Source organism: Oncorhynchus keta, chromosome 29, assembly GCF_023373465.1.
Source record: "Oncorhynchus keta strain PuntledgeMale-10-30-2019 chromosome 29, Oket_V2, whole genome shotgun sequence".
NCBI classification, from domain to species: domain Eukaryota; kingdom Metazoa; phylum Chordata; class Actinopteri; order Salmoniformes; family Salmonidae; genus Oncorhynchus; species Oncorhynchus keta.
Window position 1 is genome coordinate 21,510,437 of NC_068449.1, and position 14,244 is coordinate 21,524,680.

Below are 14,244 nucleotides of genomic sequence, written 5' to 3' on the forward strand. Positions count from 1 at the left end.
CCCTGCTAACTAGCTAGCCATTTCACATCGGTTACACCAGCCTCATCTCGGGAGTTGATAGGCTTGAAGTCATAAACAGCGCAATGCTTGAAGCATTGCGAAGAGCTGCTGGCAAAACGCACAAAAGTGCTGTTTGAATGAATGCTTATGAGAATGCTGGTGCCTCCCATCGCTCAGTCAGACTGCTCTATCAAATCAGAAACTTAATTATAACATAATAACACACAGACATACAAGCCGTAGGTCGAATCCGGAAAATATAATTTAGAAAACAAAACATTTCAGTGAAATATGTAACCGTTCTGTATTTTATCTAACGGGTGGCATCCAAGTCTAAATATTCTTGTTACATTGCACAACCTTCAATGTTGTGTCATAATTATGTAAAATTCGGGCAAATTAGTTCGCAATGAGCCAGGCAGCCCAAACTGTTGCATATACCCTGACTCTGCGTGCAATGAACGCAAGAGAAGTGACACAATTTCACCTGGTTAATATTGCCTGCTAACCTGGATTTCTTTTAGCTAAATATGCAGGTTTAAAAATATATACAATTGACTTTAAGAAAGGCATTGATGTTTATGGTTAGGTACACGTTGGAGCAACGACAGTCCTTTTTCACGAATGCGCACTGCATCGATTATATGCAACGCAGGACACACTAGATAAACTAGTAATATCATCAACCATGTGTAGTTAGTTATAACTAGTGATTATGATTGATTGATTGTTTTTTATAAGATAAGTTTAATGCTAGCTAGCAACTTACCTTGGCTTCTTACTGCATTCACGTGAACAGGCAGGCTCCTCGTGAGGCAGGTGGTTAGAGCGTTGGACTAGTTAATCGTAAGGTTGCAAGATTGAATCCCTGAGCTGACAAGGTAAAAATCTGTCATTCTGCCCCTGAACAAGGCAGTTAACCCACCGTTCCTAGGCCGTCATTGAAAATATGAATGTGTTCTTAACTGACTTAACTCGTTAAATAAAGGTGTTAAAAATTTTAAAAATCGGCGTCCAAAAATACAGATTTACGATTGTTACGAAAACTTGAAATCGGCCCTAATTAATCGGCCATTCCGATTAATCGGGCGACCTCTGCAATGTAGTTTTGTTTTGTTTTGGTTCCTAATGTATTTTGTTCACAATATTATATTGGGTGCAGTGTGCAAATTGTGCTCTTTTCAGAGTGACCGTTTGACCCATCTCCCTGGGGTCACTGGCTTACAGTAGCAGCACTGATGGCTCCTGGGTAATATGAACTGGTTGTTTGGAAAATGTATACATTTTTTCGTGTTCAGAGGTTCTTGGTGGCAGAAGCATTTGTTTGTACTGCCTTTGATTTTCCATCAGCTTGTGATCATTTTCGACACACATTGAGGATATAACATGCTTAGAGAATGTGTTTATATTTTTGGTGTCTCATCAGGTAAATCAATTAACGTTCAGATCAATGTCCATTTTCCCCATAATTTTTGACTGTCTGTGTATGTGTAAAGTTGCCACAGATGTTTTCCTTGTATAAATGTGCCTGGCATGGATAAAGCCCATCACAGCATTGACATCCAGTGGCTAATGTAATCACAGCTTGCGTGCTGCAGGACTGACTGAGAGGAACCTTAATCTCTCCCAGTTTCTCACTGCCAAATTGGCTCAATCTGCCAGGGAGAAACATCACTGAGTTCTCTGCTGCCGTCCTTTCAAAGGGCCTTTTTTGACGTGGGCTCGAGGTGTTTGATCCAGTATACTGGATCTCAGCATTTTGATTTTGTGAGTCTGCTGTCCACAGCATGTGAAGGGACTTCATAGAGGTCAGTAGTCCAGCGTCAGTGACAGAGAGTGGGAATTGAGAGCCCTGCCTCCAGCTGAACAGACTGTACTCTGTACACATTGTTTTGATAGATCGAAACCTCATGATTTTTGTAACACCTTATAAGTAATTACATAAGTATGTTTCTATTGGTTTATTGAATGACCTAATAATCTACTTTGGGAATTCATTTGAGGAATTGAATGATGAGGTTTAAGGCATCATTTTGCTCAGTTTGGAGAAAATAATGACAACTTTTTGGATTTGGCTGAACTTTCATGTTCCACCCCAGATGTTTATGCTGAAATTGGTTTGAAAAGGTTAGAGCCGTTATCTGGAATTGAACATGTCAGCAACTTCTAACTGAGTCAGAAAGCCGTCAGGCAAAAATCACATCCAAATATGACTCTGCAGGCAGGTTTGTGAAATCCAGATATCCTTTTCAATCCTGTAGAATAGAAATGTCGGCACATTTGTAATGCTGTCCTGGAGTTTCTAAAAGCAGCTAGCTGACTGACTATGTCCCCCCGGACATGTCATGAGAAAGCACATCTGGAAAACCCTGAAATGTAAAAAAATGTTTCTTTGCAAATGCTTCCAGATACATTTTTTGTTCTGCAGCCATTTTCATACTCCCACACAGTCAGATGATTAAACTTGGAGAACATTAGCTTGCTTGCCTCAAGGCCCAAAGAGAGAGTAGGTAGTAAGACTCAGTCCAGTACTTTCCACTGTGCTGCCTGCTAGCCTGCTATAAAACCTAGGAGGATGGCGGAGGCCACATCAGTAACAGAGTACCGTACACAGCAGGCAATTAGCAGGCAGGGATCCTGTGTCACTGTGTAATTGTTTACATATCCAGACCAGATCTATATGTTTGTATTATCCAACACCAGTCAGTCAGCTTACTGTACATTCCCCAACTGTTTCCTCTCTTCGCCTAGTTAGAGAAAGTTGGTGTCAATATGAAATGAGAGGCTGTGCAATTATTGTGTTTACAGTATGTTCTAATACAAAAACTCTGTTTATTTCACGGTTGTAGCCAGTTGGAGCAAGATGAGCACCCAGTGGATTGGCAGACAGACAGAGCTGTAGGGTCAGTATGGAAGCCTGAACATTGAGCAACCAGCTCCACAGTCAGCCTAGCTATGCCCTGCTGCTGAGTGCCCTGGTGACCAGCCCTGGCCTTGGCACCATGACCAGTCTGAAGCGCCCACCCATGGAGCGCATCGTCGGGGGTTCTATCCCTGCCTCTGACGAGTTCTACACCCGCCACCTTCGCCTGGCCAACGGAGGGGCACGTACAGACAGCACCCACCTTCAAGTGGGCCTGGGGGTGCCCAAAATGGGGGTGCGGGCACGGGTTGCCGAATGGCCCCCGAGGAAGGACTTGGGAGCTCTGTGGCAAGTTACCATGGAGCCAGACTCCCCAGCCCTGGCCGGAGGGGGGCAGAGCCACCTGAAACTCGGTCACCTGATGAGCCCCCAGGACTCCTCCATGCTCCGCAACATCCAGAACACACTGAAGAGTAAAACCCAGGGGGCCAGCTACAGCCCAGACAGCCACTACCTGTCCCCGGGAGACTACAGAGTCCCATCCCACAGGAACACCGGCCGCATCCGCCAGCGCAGCAACAGTGACATCACCATCAGTGAGCTGGACGGTGGGTGGGACAGTGGGGAGGACTTGGGCTCCTCAGGGGCCAAGTGGTCCCCTCTACACAGAGAGTATGGCAGTACCTCCTCTATAGACCAGCATGGGGCGTCAGGGGAGAGTTTCTTTGAGATGCTGAAGGGCTACCAGGGAGTGAAGCCTGACCAGCGCAGCCCTGCCCCAGACAGACTAGAGGATCTGCTGACTGCTGGACTCAAGCAGGCCTCAATAGAACTACATGAGGAGACTAGTGAGAACCAGGCATCCAGCAGAGTCAAGGAGAGAGAGAAGCCCCCAAAGAGACGCTCCAAGTCTGAGACAGGGGGCGAGTCTATATTCAGGAAGCTACGCAGCGTGCGGGGGGAATCTGACTCGCCCCGAGCAGGGTCTGATGCTGAGGACGGCCGTTCAGACGATGGGGTCACCCCCCTCAAGCCCTGGGTCTGCCAGAGGGGCTTCTCCCACTACGACGTGCAGAGCATGATGTTTGACCTGAAAAAGGTCATCCAGAGCAGGCAGACGGCAGCAGTGAAGAGGAAGAACACCACCACGGGGGCCTCTGCTGCAGCTGCAGCCTCCACCACCTCCACCGTGTCCTCCACCCAGAGCCTGGCCTATTGCTCCCCCACTGGCAGTCAGGAGGAGCTCAGCACCGGGGCCAGGGACAGCCCCAGCATGGACTGCGGGGATGAGCAGAGCAATGAACTGCTCCTCAACTGCCCCTGTTTCTGCAACGAGATTGGGGCCACCTGCAGGCGCAGGGCAGGGGGCGGTCCCCCCAGACAGGGAAGTGGGGGCTCAGGGTCCCTGGGAGGCGAGAACAGACTGTTTGAGTTGTCCCTCAGCTCCCACTGCACTAACGCTGGGGTGGCAGTGCTGGAGGGGCCCAAGGACAACCCCAGTGCCCTCGGTGATCGGGGAAAACACTACATCATAGAACACGTGGACCTGGGAGCCTACTACTACAGGAAGTTCTTCTACCTTAGAGGTGAGAACATACACGATGCAGAACATACATGATGAAACTTATTCTGTTCAAACATTATACAGTACATGAAGAACTATAACACTAGAATGTAAAACATAAACAAACAGTCTTACACAGCCCATCGTTTAATACAGTTACCAAATTCAAGCGTATGTTTATACATAGTTGGAAAGGTTATTTTATTTCACTTTACCTTCCTTTCACCCTATCCTCCCTCTCTCTCTCTCCCCCAGAACACTGGAACTACTTTGGGATGGACGAGGCTCTGGGTCCGGTGGCTGTGAGTCTGCGCAGGGAGAAACAGGAGGAGCACAAAGAGCACGGCCAGCAGTACAACTACCGGGTCATCTTCAGAACCTCAGAGGTCAGACAGCTAGCCTTCTGACATTACAACCACTCTCCCTAGATCATGTCACTTATTACATGATCAAAGATTCCCTTAGTATAGGGGTGTCAAACTCATGTTCATGACTCTTGCTAGATAGATAGAGATTTATGTTGTTTTAAAATCATGTCACATTGATTGTCTGTAGATTTTGTTTTTCTGTAGATCAGTCCCTCTCCCCTATCTCTGTCTGCCTGGTAGGTTGACATTATGTAAGAAGCCCAGAGAGCCATCAGCTGTCCTCTCGGGTCAAACTATAGGAAATGCTCTCATCCTCCACACATCTCAATGCTACACAACCTCAAACCACTATAGAGAACCCTTCTTTTACATTTCACTGGAAAATCATGGCCACTTTTAGTTGGAAGGTCATGCTTTTTGTTATGGAGTGACTGTGAAACTGCACCATTTCCTTCCCAGCTATAGATTTCAGACACCTGCCTTGGAGTGTTCAGAGAGGGTTGTCTTGGGGGTTTTCCCCCGGTTGGATGGTGGACAGGTGTGTGTGATTAGACCCTCCAGCTCTGTGAGAGGCATCCCGGGACCCCAGGGCCCCAAACCTGGGGAACACTGGACGTTTGTTAGGGTCCTCTCCGAGGGGTGTGGGAGAGAAAGTTTCCCTCCGTTCCAGCTGCATATTAGCAAAGTGATTGAGTTCACTGCCACTGCTGAACACAATGCACACTCTGTGTAAACATTATGCTTCGCTGAACAACCCCCACTCCACCCTCCTCTTCCTACTTCCCTCAGGCCAAAAGTTTGATTCATAACTGAGCTTTGTTCTTTTCGGTTGCTTTATGTCCGATTCTTTTAGCTAAATAGTTATAAACTTAACAGTAAGTTATAAACTTACTCAGGAGATGTTATGGTGTTTGGGAAGCAGAACTGACATGTTCATTTTGTTCCATCTTAAACAGTTTGTTCCATCTTGAAAATAAAATTCCATGAACTGGTGATTCCTGAGGCACATTCCTCCACTTCCACTTCTCTCTCTTCCTCTCCTCCTTTTATCCCTCCATCTAGTTGACCACACTCCGGGGGTCTATTCTGGAGGACGTTGTCCCCTCGTCCTCTAAGCATGGCACTACCCGCGGGCTGCCCCTGAAGGAGGTGTTGGAGCACCTGCTACCAGAGCTGGACGTGCCCTGCCTCCGCCTGGCCCTCAACACGCCCAAGGTCACAGAACAGCTGATGAAACTGGACGAACAGGGGGTAGGAGGATACACACTCACATGACATAAAAAGACTTGCTGAATAGCCCTGAGTCATGCCACAGCTGTATGTTGTTAATGGGGCAGTTGTCATTTTTCATAGATGGCAGACCTTTAGTTGTCTCTACTATTGGCACTATAACATATTTTCTGTACTTTTGCACTGCAAAAATGGCTTAACATTATAACTCCCCCCCCATCCTCCTCTCTAGTTGAGTTTCCAGGTGAAGGTGGGGGTGATGTACTGCAGGGCGGGGCAGAGCAGTGAGGAGGAGATGTACAACAATGAAATGGCGGGCCCTGCCCTGGAAGAGTTCCTACAGCTGCTAGGGGAGAGAGTCCGCCTCAAAGGCTTTACCAAGTACCGCGCCCAGCTTGACATCAAGAGTACGCTCTCACACACACACACACACACACACACACACGCACACACACACACGCACACACACACGCACGCACGCAGCGTGTGTCTAAAAGAGTCATTGGTATTTTTTATTTGACCAAGGATGCAACGTGACAGGCTCCTGTGTGGGAACCTCTCTGACCCTCTCTCTGACCCTCTCTCTGACCCTCTCTCTGACCCTCTCTCTGACCTCCACCCCAGGTCTCACAGCATGAATTATGAGTCCTTCTGTAGGATCTGCTGACTATCTGCTGTAGGTAGTGCTCTGCTCTGCCTTGCATGTTAGCAGCTACAGGTTTGGGGGTAATCTCTGTCATCTAGAGAGCCTTTCATCTCCTGTCTCTCACATGTTTTATGTGCAATCCCGTTTACTTCATGTAGCCTGTCTTGTAAACCCCTCATTTCCCCTTGCTTGTCTTATCACTCCACTATACCTGTTCCTCTGACCAACCCTTCCTCATACCCCTAGCTCTCTCTCCAACCCTTCCTGATACCCCTAGCTCTCTCTCCAACCCTTCCTCACACCCCTAGCTCTCTCTCCAACCCTTCCTCATACCCCTAGCTCTCTCTCCAACCCTTCCTCATACCCCTAGCTCTCTCTCCAACCCTTCCTCATACCCTTAGCTCTCTCTCCAACCCTTCCTGATACCCCTAGCTCTCTCTCCAACCCTTCCTCACACCCCTAGCTCTCTCTCCAACCCTTCCTCATACCCCTAGCTCTCTCTCCAACCCTTCCTCATACCCCTAGCTCTCTCTCCAACCCTTCCTCATACCCTTAGCTCTCTCTCCAACCCTTCCTCATACCCCTAGCTCTCTCTCCAACCCTTCCTCCATACCCCTAGCTCTCTCTCCAACCCTTCCTCATACCCCTAGCTCTCTCTCCAACCCTTCCTCATACCCCTAGCTCTCTCTCTTTTCTCCCTCCCTCCCTCCTTTTGTGTCTGGTCTATTGAGGACTAAATCAGGTCCGCTATGGCTGGCCCACAGACTACACTACATCTTTTATATTCCTAATGAGAGCAGAGCAGGAAATGGCAGCTCGTCCCAATCATGTACTTAATTACATATGGCTATTTTTGTCACTTCCTCTATCCATAAACTCAATGAATATGAACATTCCTATTTTGTCCATACATTTTGATTGTGGTGGCTGCCTGGGTAATCTGGGTAACCAGAAACTTTTCTCCTAGGGTTATGGTAGACTGATAGGGTTATGGTAGACTGATAGGGTTATGGTAGACTGATAGGGTTATGGTATAATTGTCCACTCCAATGCCTGCAGTAATGCACAAGAGGCTGTGCTATATATTTAATATAGTTACATGTGAAAGGCGTTTTGTTTAACCAACAATAGTATTGAGAGGGCTCAATCTGTATGACTACGATTATTTGTTTTTGTTTTCCTGTCACACTACCCGGGCAGACATGGATCAGTCTACACTATCATGGCTTGTTGTTTGTGCTATGTAACAGGAGACAGTCTAGTACCAGGATCATCAACTCATCTCAGCCGCGGGCCAATTTGTTCTCGAGCGGATGGTCAGGGGGCCGGAACATAATTACAAATCATTTGTAGACTGCAAATTGACCACAAGAAGCCCAAACAGATACAATATTTCACAAAAACATAATCATTTCAAACCTTGCTTACATTTGTATATGATCACATATATCTCTCTATTATGTGTGGGAATACATTGGAACAGATTTCCACATTTCAAATAACTTGGAGCTGATTTGCTGGTGTTTTTAGTCTTTTATCTCCCAATAAAATAAAATAAATTATCTTTTTTTTTCTTGGAAAAGTTTGGAGGCCAAATATTATCACCCGTGGGCCAAATTCGGCACGCAGGCCTAAAGCACTGAGCAGATAGGTTGCTGCTGGAGGACAGAGTTGGGTTGCAGTAGCAGTACAATGGGACCTTACATTGTGGTGATCCTATCTCTTCCTCCAGCTGATTCTACTGGAACCCACTCCCTTTACACGGCCTACAGGGACTATGAGATCATGTTCCATGTGTCTACAATGCTGCCCTACACAACCAACAACAAACAACAGGTACAGAAGGGCTCTATGATATCACATAAGGAAATGACAATCAAATGACATGCATTTGGATAACATGTTATGTCATAGATGGATTAAATTATTAATCAAGTTTAATTCAAGAAGAATAGGATATTCATTGAGATTTTGTCATTGAGATTCCTTCATTCTGTGTTGTAGTTGCTGAGGAAGAGACACATTGGGAACGACATCGTCACCATCGTGTTCCAGGAGCCGGGAGCCCTGCCCTTCACCCCCAAGACCATCTTCTCCCACTTCCAACACGTGTTCATCATCGTCCGCGTACACAGCCCCTGCTCCGACAACACCTGCTACAGGTGAGCGTAGACCGCGGTGAAAGCGTGGTCAGACCACTAGCGACCACTGGAGGACCTGGCAGTCACAAACAACCTGGAAAGCCCCTGGTGCTACAACAGTGGTTGTTCTGAACAACTCATGCAGGTAGATAACATAAAGAGGAAGAGAACCACTGGGAGGCATGCTCAAAAACCCAGATCAAATGTATTGTGTAACCATTAGCCCTACTCTCCTCTCCGCTCTCTCTCTGTAGCCAGGGTACTGTAGGCAGTGCATACATTTGTTTGATTATGGTTGACTAGGAGAGATCACCCCTGCAGCTGACTAGCTGATAGGATGGGCCCCTACTCTACTGTTCTCCTTACCCCCTGTGATCACAGAGCTCTGTGGCATTCTCACTCAAGCACCCACCCCCCCTACCACACACACGCACACACACTCACTCACTCACGCACTCACTCAACCCTCCTGCCTGCCACACTGCCTTGGAGCACTGGAGTCGGAGCGATCTGAAGGAGTTATCGGCATGCACATCAAGGTTTCCCTTGCTGGACGAGCGAATCAGAGGATTCTTGAGCAGCCGAGCAGTGCTCTGTCCCTCAGTGCTCACAGACCCTCCACGGGAACACTTGTACTGGCTCTGGGTCTGAGTTTAAATCTCATCAAAGTTGGGCTAATTTATTCTGAACTCTCCCCTCTCCACCCCCCCAGCGCTGCCTGCTAAAGATTGGATACCCTCCTCAGCTGAAGTTATTCTTTTTTAAAGGGAAGCCAACAAGTGTCGTCGAAGAGAAGAGGCTGATTGGGAGAAATGCTGGTTTTCCTGGTTTTCCTCTTGGATGAAATGGAGAGCAGGACCCTGAAGCAGTGGAGACTCCACTCCACCCAGAGCAGCTCTCAGCTTCCAGCCTCTGGCTCAATCCCAGGAATCTAATGAACATACTACAAGTTCCAAACCCTCTCTGTTCTGTTCTGCCTCCTCCAGAGAGCTGATTCGCTAGGAGCCTGATTGGTTTGAAGCCTGAGATGCCATTTCAAAGAGGAGTAAGAAACGCACAAGATCTAGCAACGGAACAACGGTTGGACGGCAGCATGAGCAGCTATAATTAGTTGGAGAAATATGTGTGTACCTGCAGTATTGTGATCAGACCAAACAGACAGGAGAGGATTCACTTCATGGATACTTCTTATTGTAATGCCTAGCCAAGTCAGGAGGCACTACGGAAGACAAAGGTGGGTCTGGTGTGTGTGTGTGTGTGGGGGGATCTGAGGTGTGATGTCGATGACCTGTGTGAAAAAGAGGCGTCAGTGGACAGAGGTTTTAGCATGTTCACAAACGCATACACACACACACACCTGCCCTACTGTAATTTATCTCATAGTTCAATATACATCTACTTTTTTTATTGGATCATCTATTTTGTCTTAAGTTACCGTTGCATTTTGATTGATCAGACTATATAGTAGCTTTAAATATTGATAGTGGTACAGCCTAGCGATACAGCCTAGTGATAATCTTGTGCTATCAACTGCTGTCCAAACACAGATAGATTAACTCAGCCGTATTGCATAATGATCAGAGATCTCCACTCCTCTTCCCTGTAATCTGGGGCTGGCTGAGAGTGGCCGTCTCAGTGGTAGCTGGCTTGTCAGATGTGCTGAATCTATATTTATATACGCCGGCCTGGTTTAGCGAGGCTTGGGCTGTAATGTCACATGCGATCGTTATGTTGTCTGTTTAATGGACTGAGGCTTGTCATGACTCTGACATCAGCCTACCCGAGCCTGGCCTGCAGTGGGTTTCTATAGTGCTGCTGTTCAGCCTTACCTCACCATTGTTGGGTTGTATATTGATTTGGAAGCCAATCATTGTCAATAATCTGAATCAGAACTAGGTTAGCTAGTAGAAAAGAAACCTGCCATGTAGCCTGCCAGACGGATGTATTGTCAGTGTGTGTATGGGAAATCAGGTGGTTACCAATGGATATGAGACAATGTTTCATTTCCAGGTCTACTTCATGAATAGTAATTCAACTCTAGGAGGCCTATTGTGGAGCAACAATGGTAGTTGACTGGGAAGAATAGTAGGTGATCTAAGGAGAGCCTTGCCTATAGGAAGAATCACACCCTCCTTTATGAAGACTCACACCCTCCTTTAGGAAGACTCACACCTTCCTTTAGGAAGACTCACACCCTCCTGTATGAAGACTCACTCCCTCCTTTAGGAATACTCACACCCTCCTTTATGAAGACTCACTCCCTCCTTTAGGAATACTCACACCCTCCTTTAGGAAGACTCACGCCCTCCTTTAGGAAGACTCACACCCTCCTTTAGGAGGACTCACACCCTCCTTTAGGAAGACTCACACCCTCCTTTAGGAAGACTCACGCCCTCCTTTAGGAAGACTCACACCCTCCTTTAGGAGGACTGACACCCTCCTTTAGGAAGACTCACACCGTCCTTTAGGAAGACTCACGCCCTCCTTTAGGAAGACTCACGCCCTCCTTTAGGAAGACTCACACCCTCCTTTAGGAAGACTCACGCCCTCCTTTAGGAAGACTCACACCCTCCTTTAGGAGGACTCACACCCTCCTTTAGGAAGACTCACACCCTCCTTTAGGAGGACTGACACCCTCCTTTAGGAAGACTCACACCGTCCTTTAGGAAGACTCACGCCCTCCTTTAGGAAGACTCACGCCCTCCTTTAGGAAGACTCACACCCTCCTTTAGGAAGACTCACGCCCTCCTTTAGGAAGACTCACGCCCTCCTTTAGGAAGACTCACATCCTCCTTTAGGAAGACTCACGCCCTCCTTTAGGAAGACTCACGCCCTCCTTTAGGAAGACTCACACCCTCCTTTAGGAAGACTCACGCCCTCCTTTAGGAAGACTCACGCCCTCCTTTAGGAAGACTCACGCCCTCCTTTAGGAAGACTCACACCCTCCTTTAGGAAGACTCACGCCCTCCTTTAGGAAGACTCACACCCTCCTTTAGGATGACTCACACCCTCCTTTAGGAAGACTCACTCCCTCCTTTAGGAAGACTCACGCCCTCCTTTAGGAAGACTCACACCCTCCTTTAGGAAGACTCACGTGAAATTGAACAATAGCCAAGGGAAAACTCTATAAGGATGTTACTCCTCTTATTTCATTTACATATTTACATTTAAGTCATTTAGCAGACGCTCTTATCCAGAGCGACTTACAAATTGGTGCATTCACCTTATGACATCCAGTGGAACAGCCACTTTACAATAGTGCATCTAAATCTTTTAAGGGGGGTGAGAAGGATTACTTTATCCTATCCTAGGTATTCCTTAAAGAGGTGGGGTTTCAGGTGTCTCCGGAAGATGGTGATTGACTCCGCTGTCCTGGCGTCGTGAGGGAGTGTGTTCCACCATTGGGGAGCCAGAGCAGCGAACAGTTTTGACTGGGCTGAGCGGGAACTGTACTTCCTCAGTGGTAGGGAGGCGAGCAGGCCAGAGGTGGATGAACGCAGTGCCATTGTTTGGGTGTAGGGCCTGATCAGAGCCTGGAGGTACTGAGGTGCCGTTCCCCTCACAGCTCCGTAGGCAAGCACCATGGTCTTGTAGCGGATGCGAGCTTCAACTGGAAGCCAGTGGAGAGAGCGGAGGAGCGGGGTGACGTGAGAGAACTTGGGAAGGTTGAACACCAGACGGGCTGCGGCGTTCTGGATGAGTTGTAGGGGTTTAATGGCACAGGCAGGGAGCCCAGCCAACAGCGAGTTGCAGTAATCCAGACGGGAGATGACAAGTGCCTGGATTAGGACCTGCGCCGCTTCCTGTGTGAGGCAGGGTCGTACTCTGCGGATGTTGTAGAGCATGAACCTACAGGAACGGGCCACCGCCTTGATGTTAGTTGAGAACGACAGGGTGTTGTCCAGGATCACGCCAAGGTTCTTAGCGCTCTGGGAGGAGGACACAATGGAGTTGTCAACCGTGATGGCGAGATCATGGAACGGGCAGTCCTTCCCCGGGAGGAAGAGCAGCTCCGTCTTGCCGAGGTTCAGCTTGAGGTGGTGATCCGTCATCCACACTGATATGTCTGCCAGACATGCAGAGATGCGATTCGCCACCTGGTCATCAGAAGGGGGAAAGGAGAAGATTAATTGTGTGTCGTCTGCATAGCAATGATAGGAGAGACCATGTGAGGTTATGACAGAGCCAAGTGACTTGGTGTATAGCGAGAATAGGAGAGGGCCTAGAACAGAGCCCTGGGGGACACCAGTGGTGAGAGCGCGTGGTGAGGAGACAGATTCTCGCCACGCCACCTGGTAGGAGCGACCTGTCAGATAGGACGCAATCCAAGCGTGGGCCGCGCCGGAGATGCCCAACTCGGAGAGGGTGGAGAGGAGGATCTGATGGTTCACAGTATCGAAGGCAGCCGATAGGTCTAGAAGGATGAGAGCAGAGGAGAGAGAGTTAGCTTTAGCAGTGCGGAGCGCCTCCGTGATACAGAGAAGAGCAGTCTCAGTTGAATGACTAGTCTTGAAACCTGACTGATTTGGATCAAGAAGGTCATTCTGAGAGAGATAGCGGGAGAGCTGGCCAAGGACGGCACGTTCAAGAGTTTTGGAGAGAAAAGAAAGAAGGGATACTGGTCTGTAGTTGTTGACATCGGAGGGATCGAGTGTAGGTTTTTTCAGAAGGGGTGCAACTCTCGCTCTCTTGAAGACGGAAGGGACGTAGCCAGCGGTCAGGGATGAGTTGATGAGCGAGGTGAGGTAAGGGAGAAGGTCTCCGGAAATGGTCTGGAGAAGAGAGGAGGGGATAGGGTCGAGCGGGCAGGTTGTTGGGCGGCCGGCCGTCACAAGACGCGAGATTTCATCTGGAGAGAGAGGGGAGAAAGAGGTCAGAGCACAGGGTAGGGCAGTGTGAGCAGAACCAGCGGTGTCGTTTGACTTAGCAAACGAGGATCGGATGTCGTCGACCTTCTTTTCAAAATGGTTGACGAAGTCATCTGCAGATTTCCCAGCCTATTCTACTGTTTTCTGCACTCTAGGCCCAGTGTCACCAAACCAAATTAATTTCTGTCATGTGCAAAGTGTGTAAGTTCTCCCTGAGAGGATAGGTATAAGAAATATAGTAAAAACTACATATTGCCATCTTGCTTCCTCCTATTCAATTCTCTCAGATCTAGTGCCCTGGGGATCCATTGAGATTGGGTGCAGGACTCCTTCTTTCAGTGTGCTTACTAATTATAGTGACCTCTCCCTCTCTCTCTCTCTCTCTCTCTCTCTCTCTCTCTCTCTCTCTCTCTCTCTCTCTCTCTCTCTCTCTCTCCCTCTCTCTCTCCCTCTCTCTCTCTCTCTCTCTCTCTCTCTCTCTCTCTCTCTCTCTCTCTCTCTCTCTCTCTCTCTCTCTCTCTCTCTCTCTCTCTCTCTCTCTCTCTCTCTCTCTCTCTCTCTCTC

At 48.2% G+C, this 14,244-nt stretch overlaps 2 protein-coding genes across 3 annotated transcripts in view; both read left to right on the forward strand.

Annotated features, from left to right (window-relative positions):
- Positions 1–14,244, forward strand: part of LOC127913625 (uncharacterized) — a 168,194-nt gene that overhangs the window by 54,555 nt on the left and 99,395 nt on the right. The gene's annotated exons all lie outside the window — the stretch shown is intronic.
- Positions 1–14,244, forward strand: part of LOC118362467 (signal-induced proliferation-associated 1-like protein 1) — a 66,027-nt gene that overhangs the window by 32,506 nt on the left and 19,277 nt on the right. For both annotated transcript variants that reach the window (XM_035742817.2, XM_035742818.2), the window contains exons 2-7: positions 2,850–4,449; positions 4,683–4,813; positions 5,858–6,046; positions 6,258–6,432; positions 8,404–8,507; positions 8,676–8,833. In XM_035742817.2, the coding sequence (XP_035598710.1) occupies positions 3,003–4,449; positions 4,683–4,813; positions 5,858–6,046; positions 6,258–6,432; positions 8,404–8,507; positions 8,676–8,833 (2,204 nt within the window). In that variant the 5' untranslated portion in view covers positions 2,850–3,002. The remainder of the gene's footprint in view (positions 1–2,849; positions 4,450–4,682; positions 4,814–5,857; positions 6,047–6,257; positions 6,433–8,403; positions 8,508–8,675; positions 8,834–14,244) is intronic.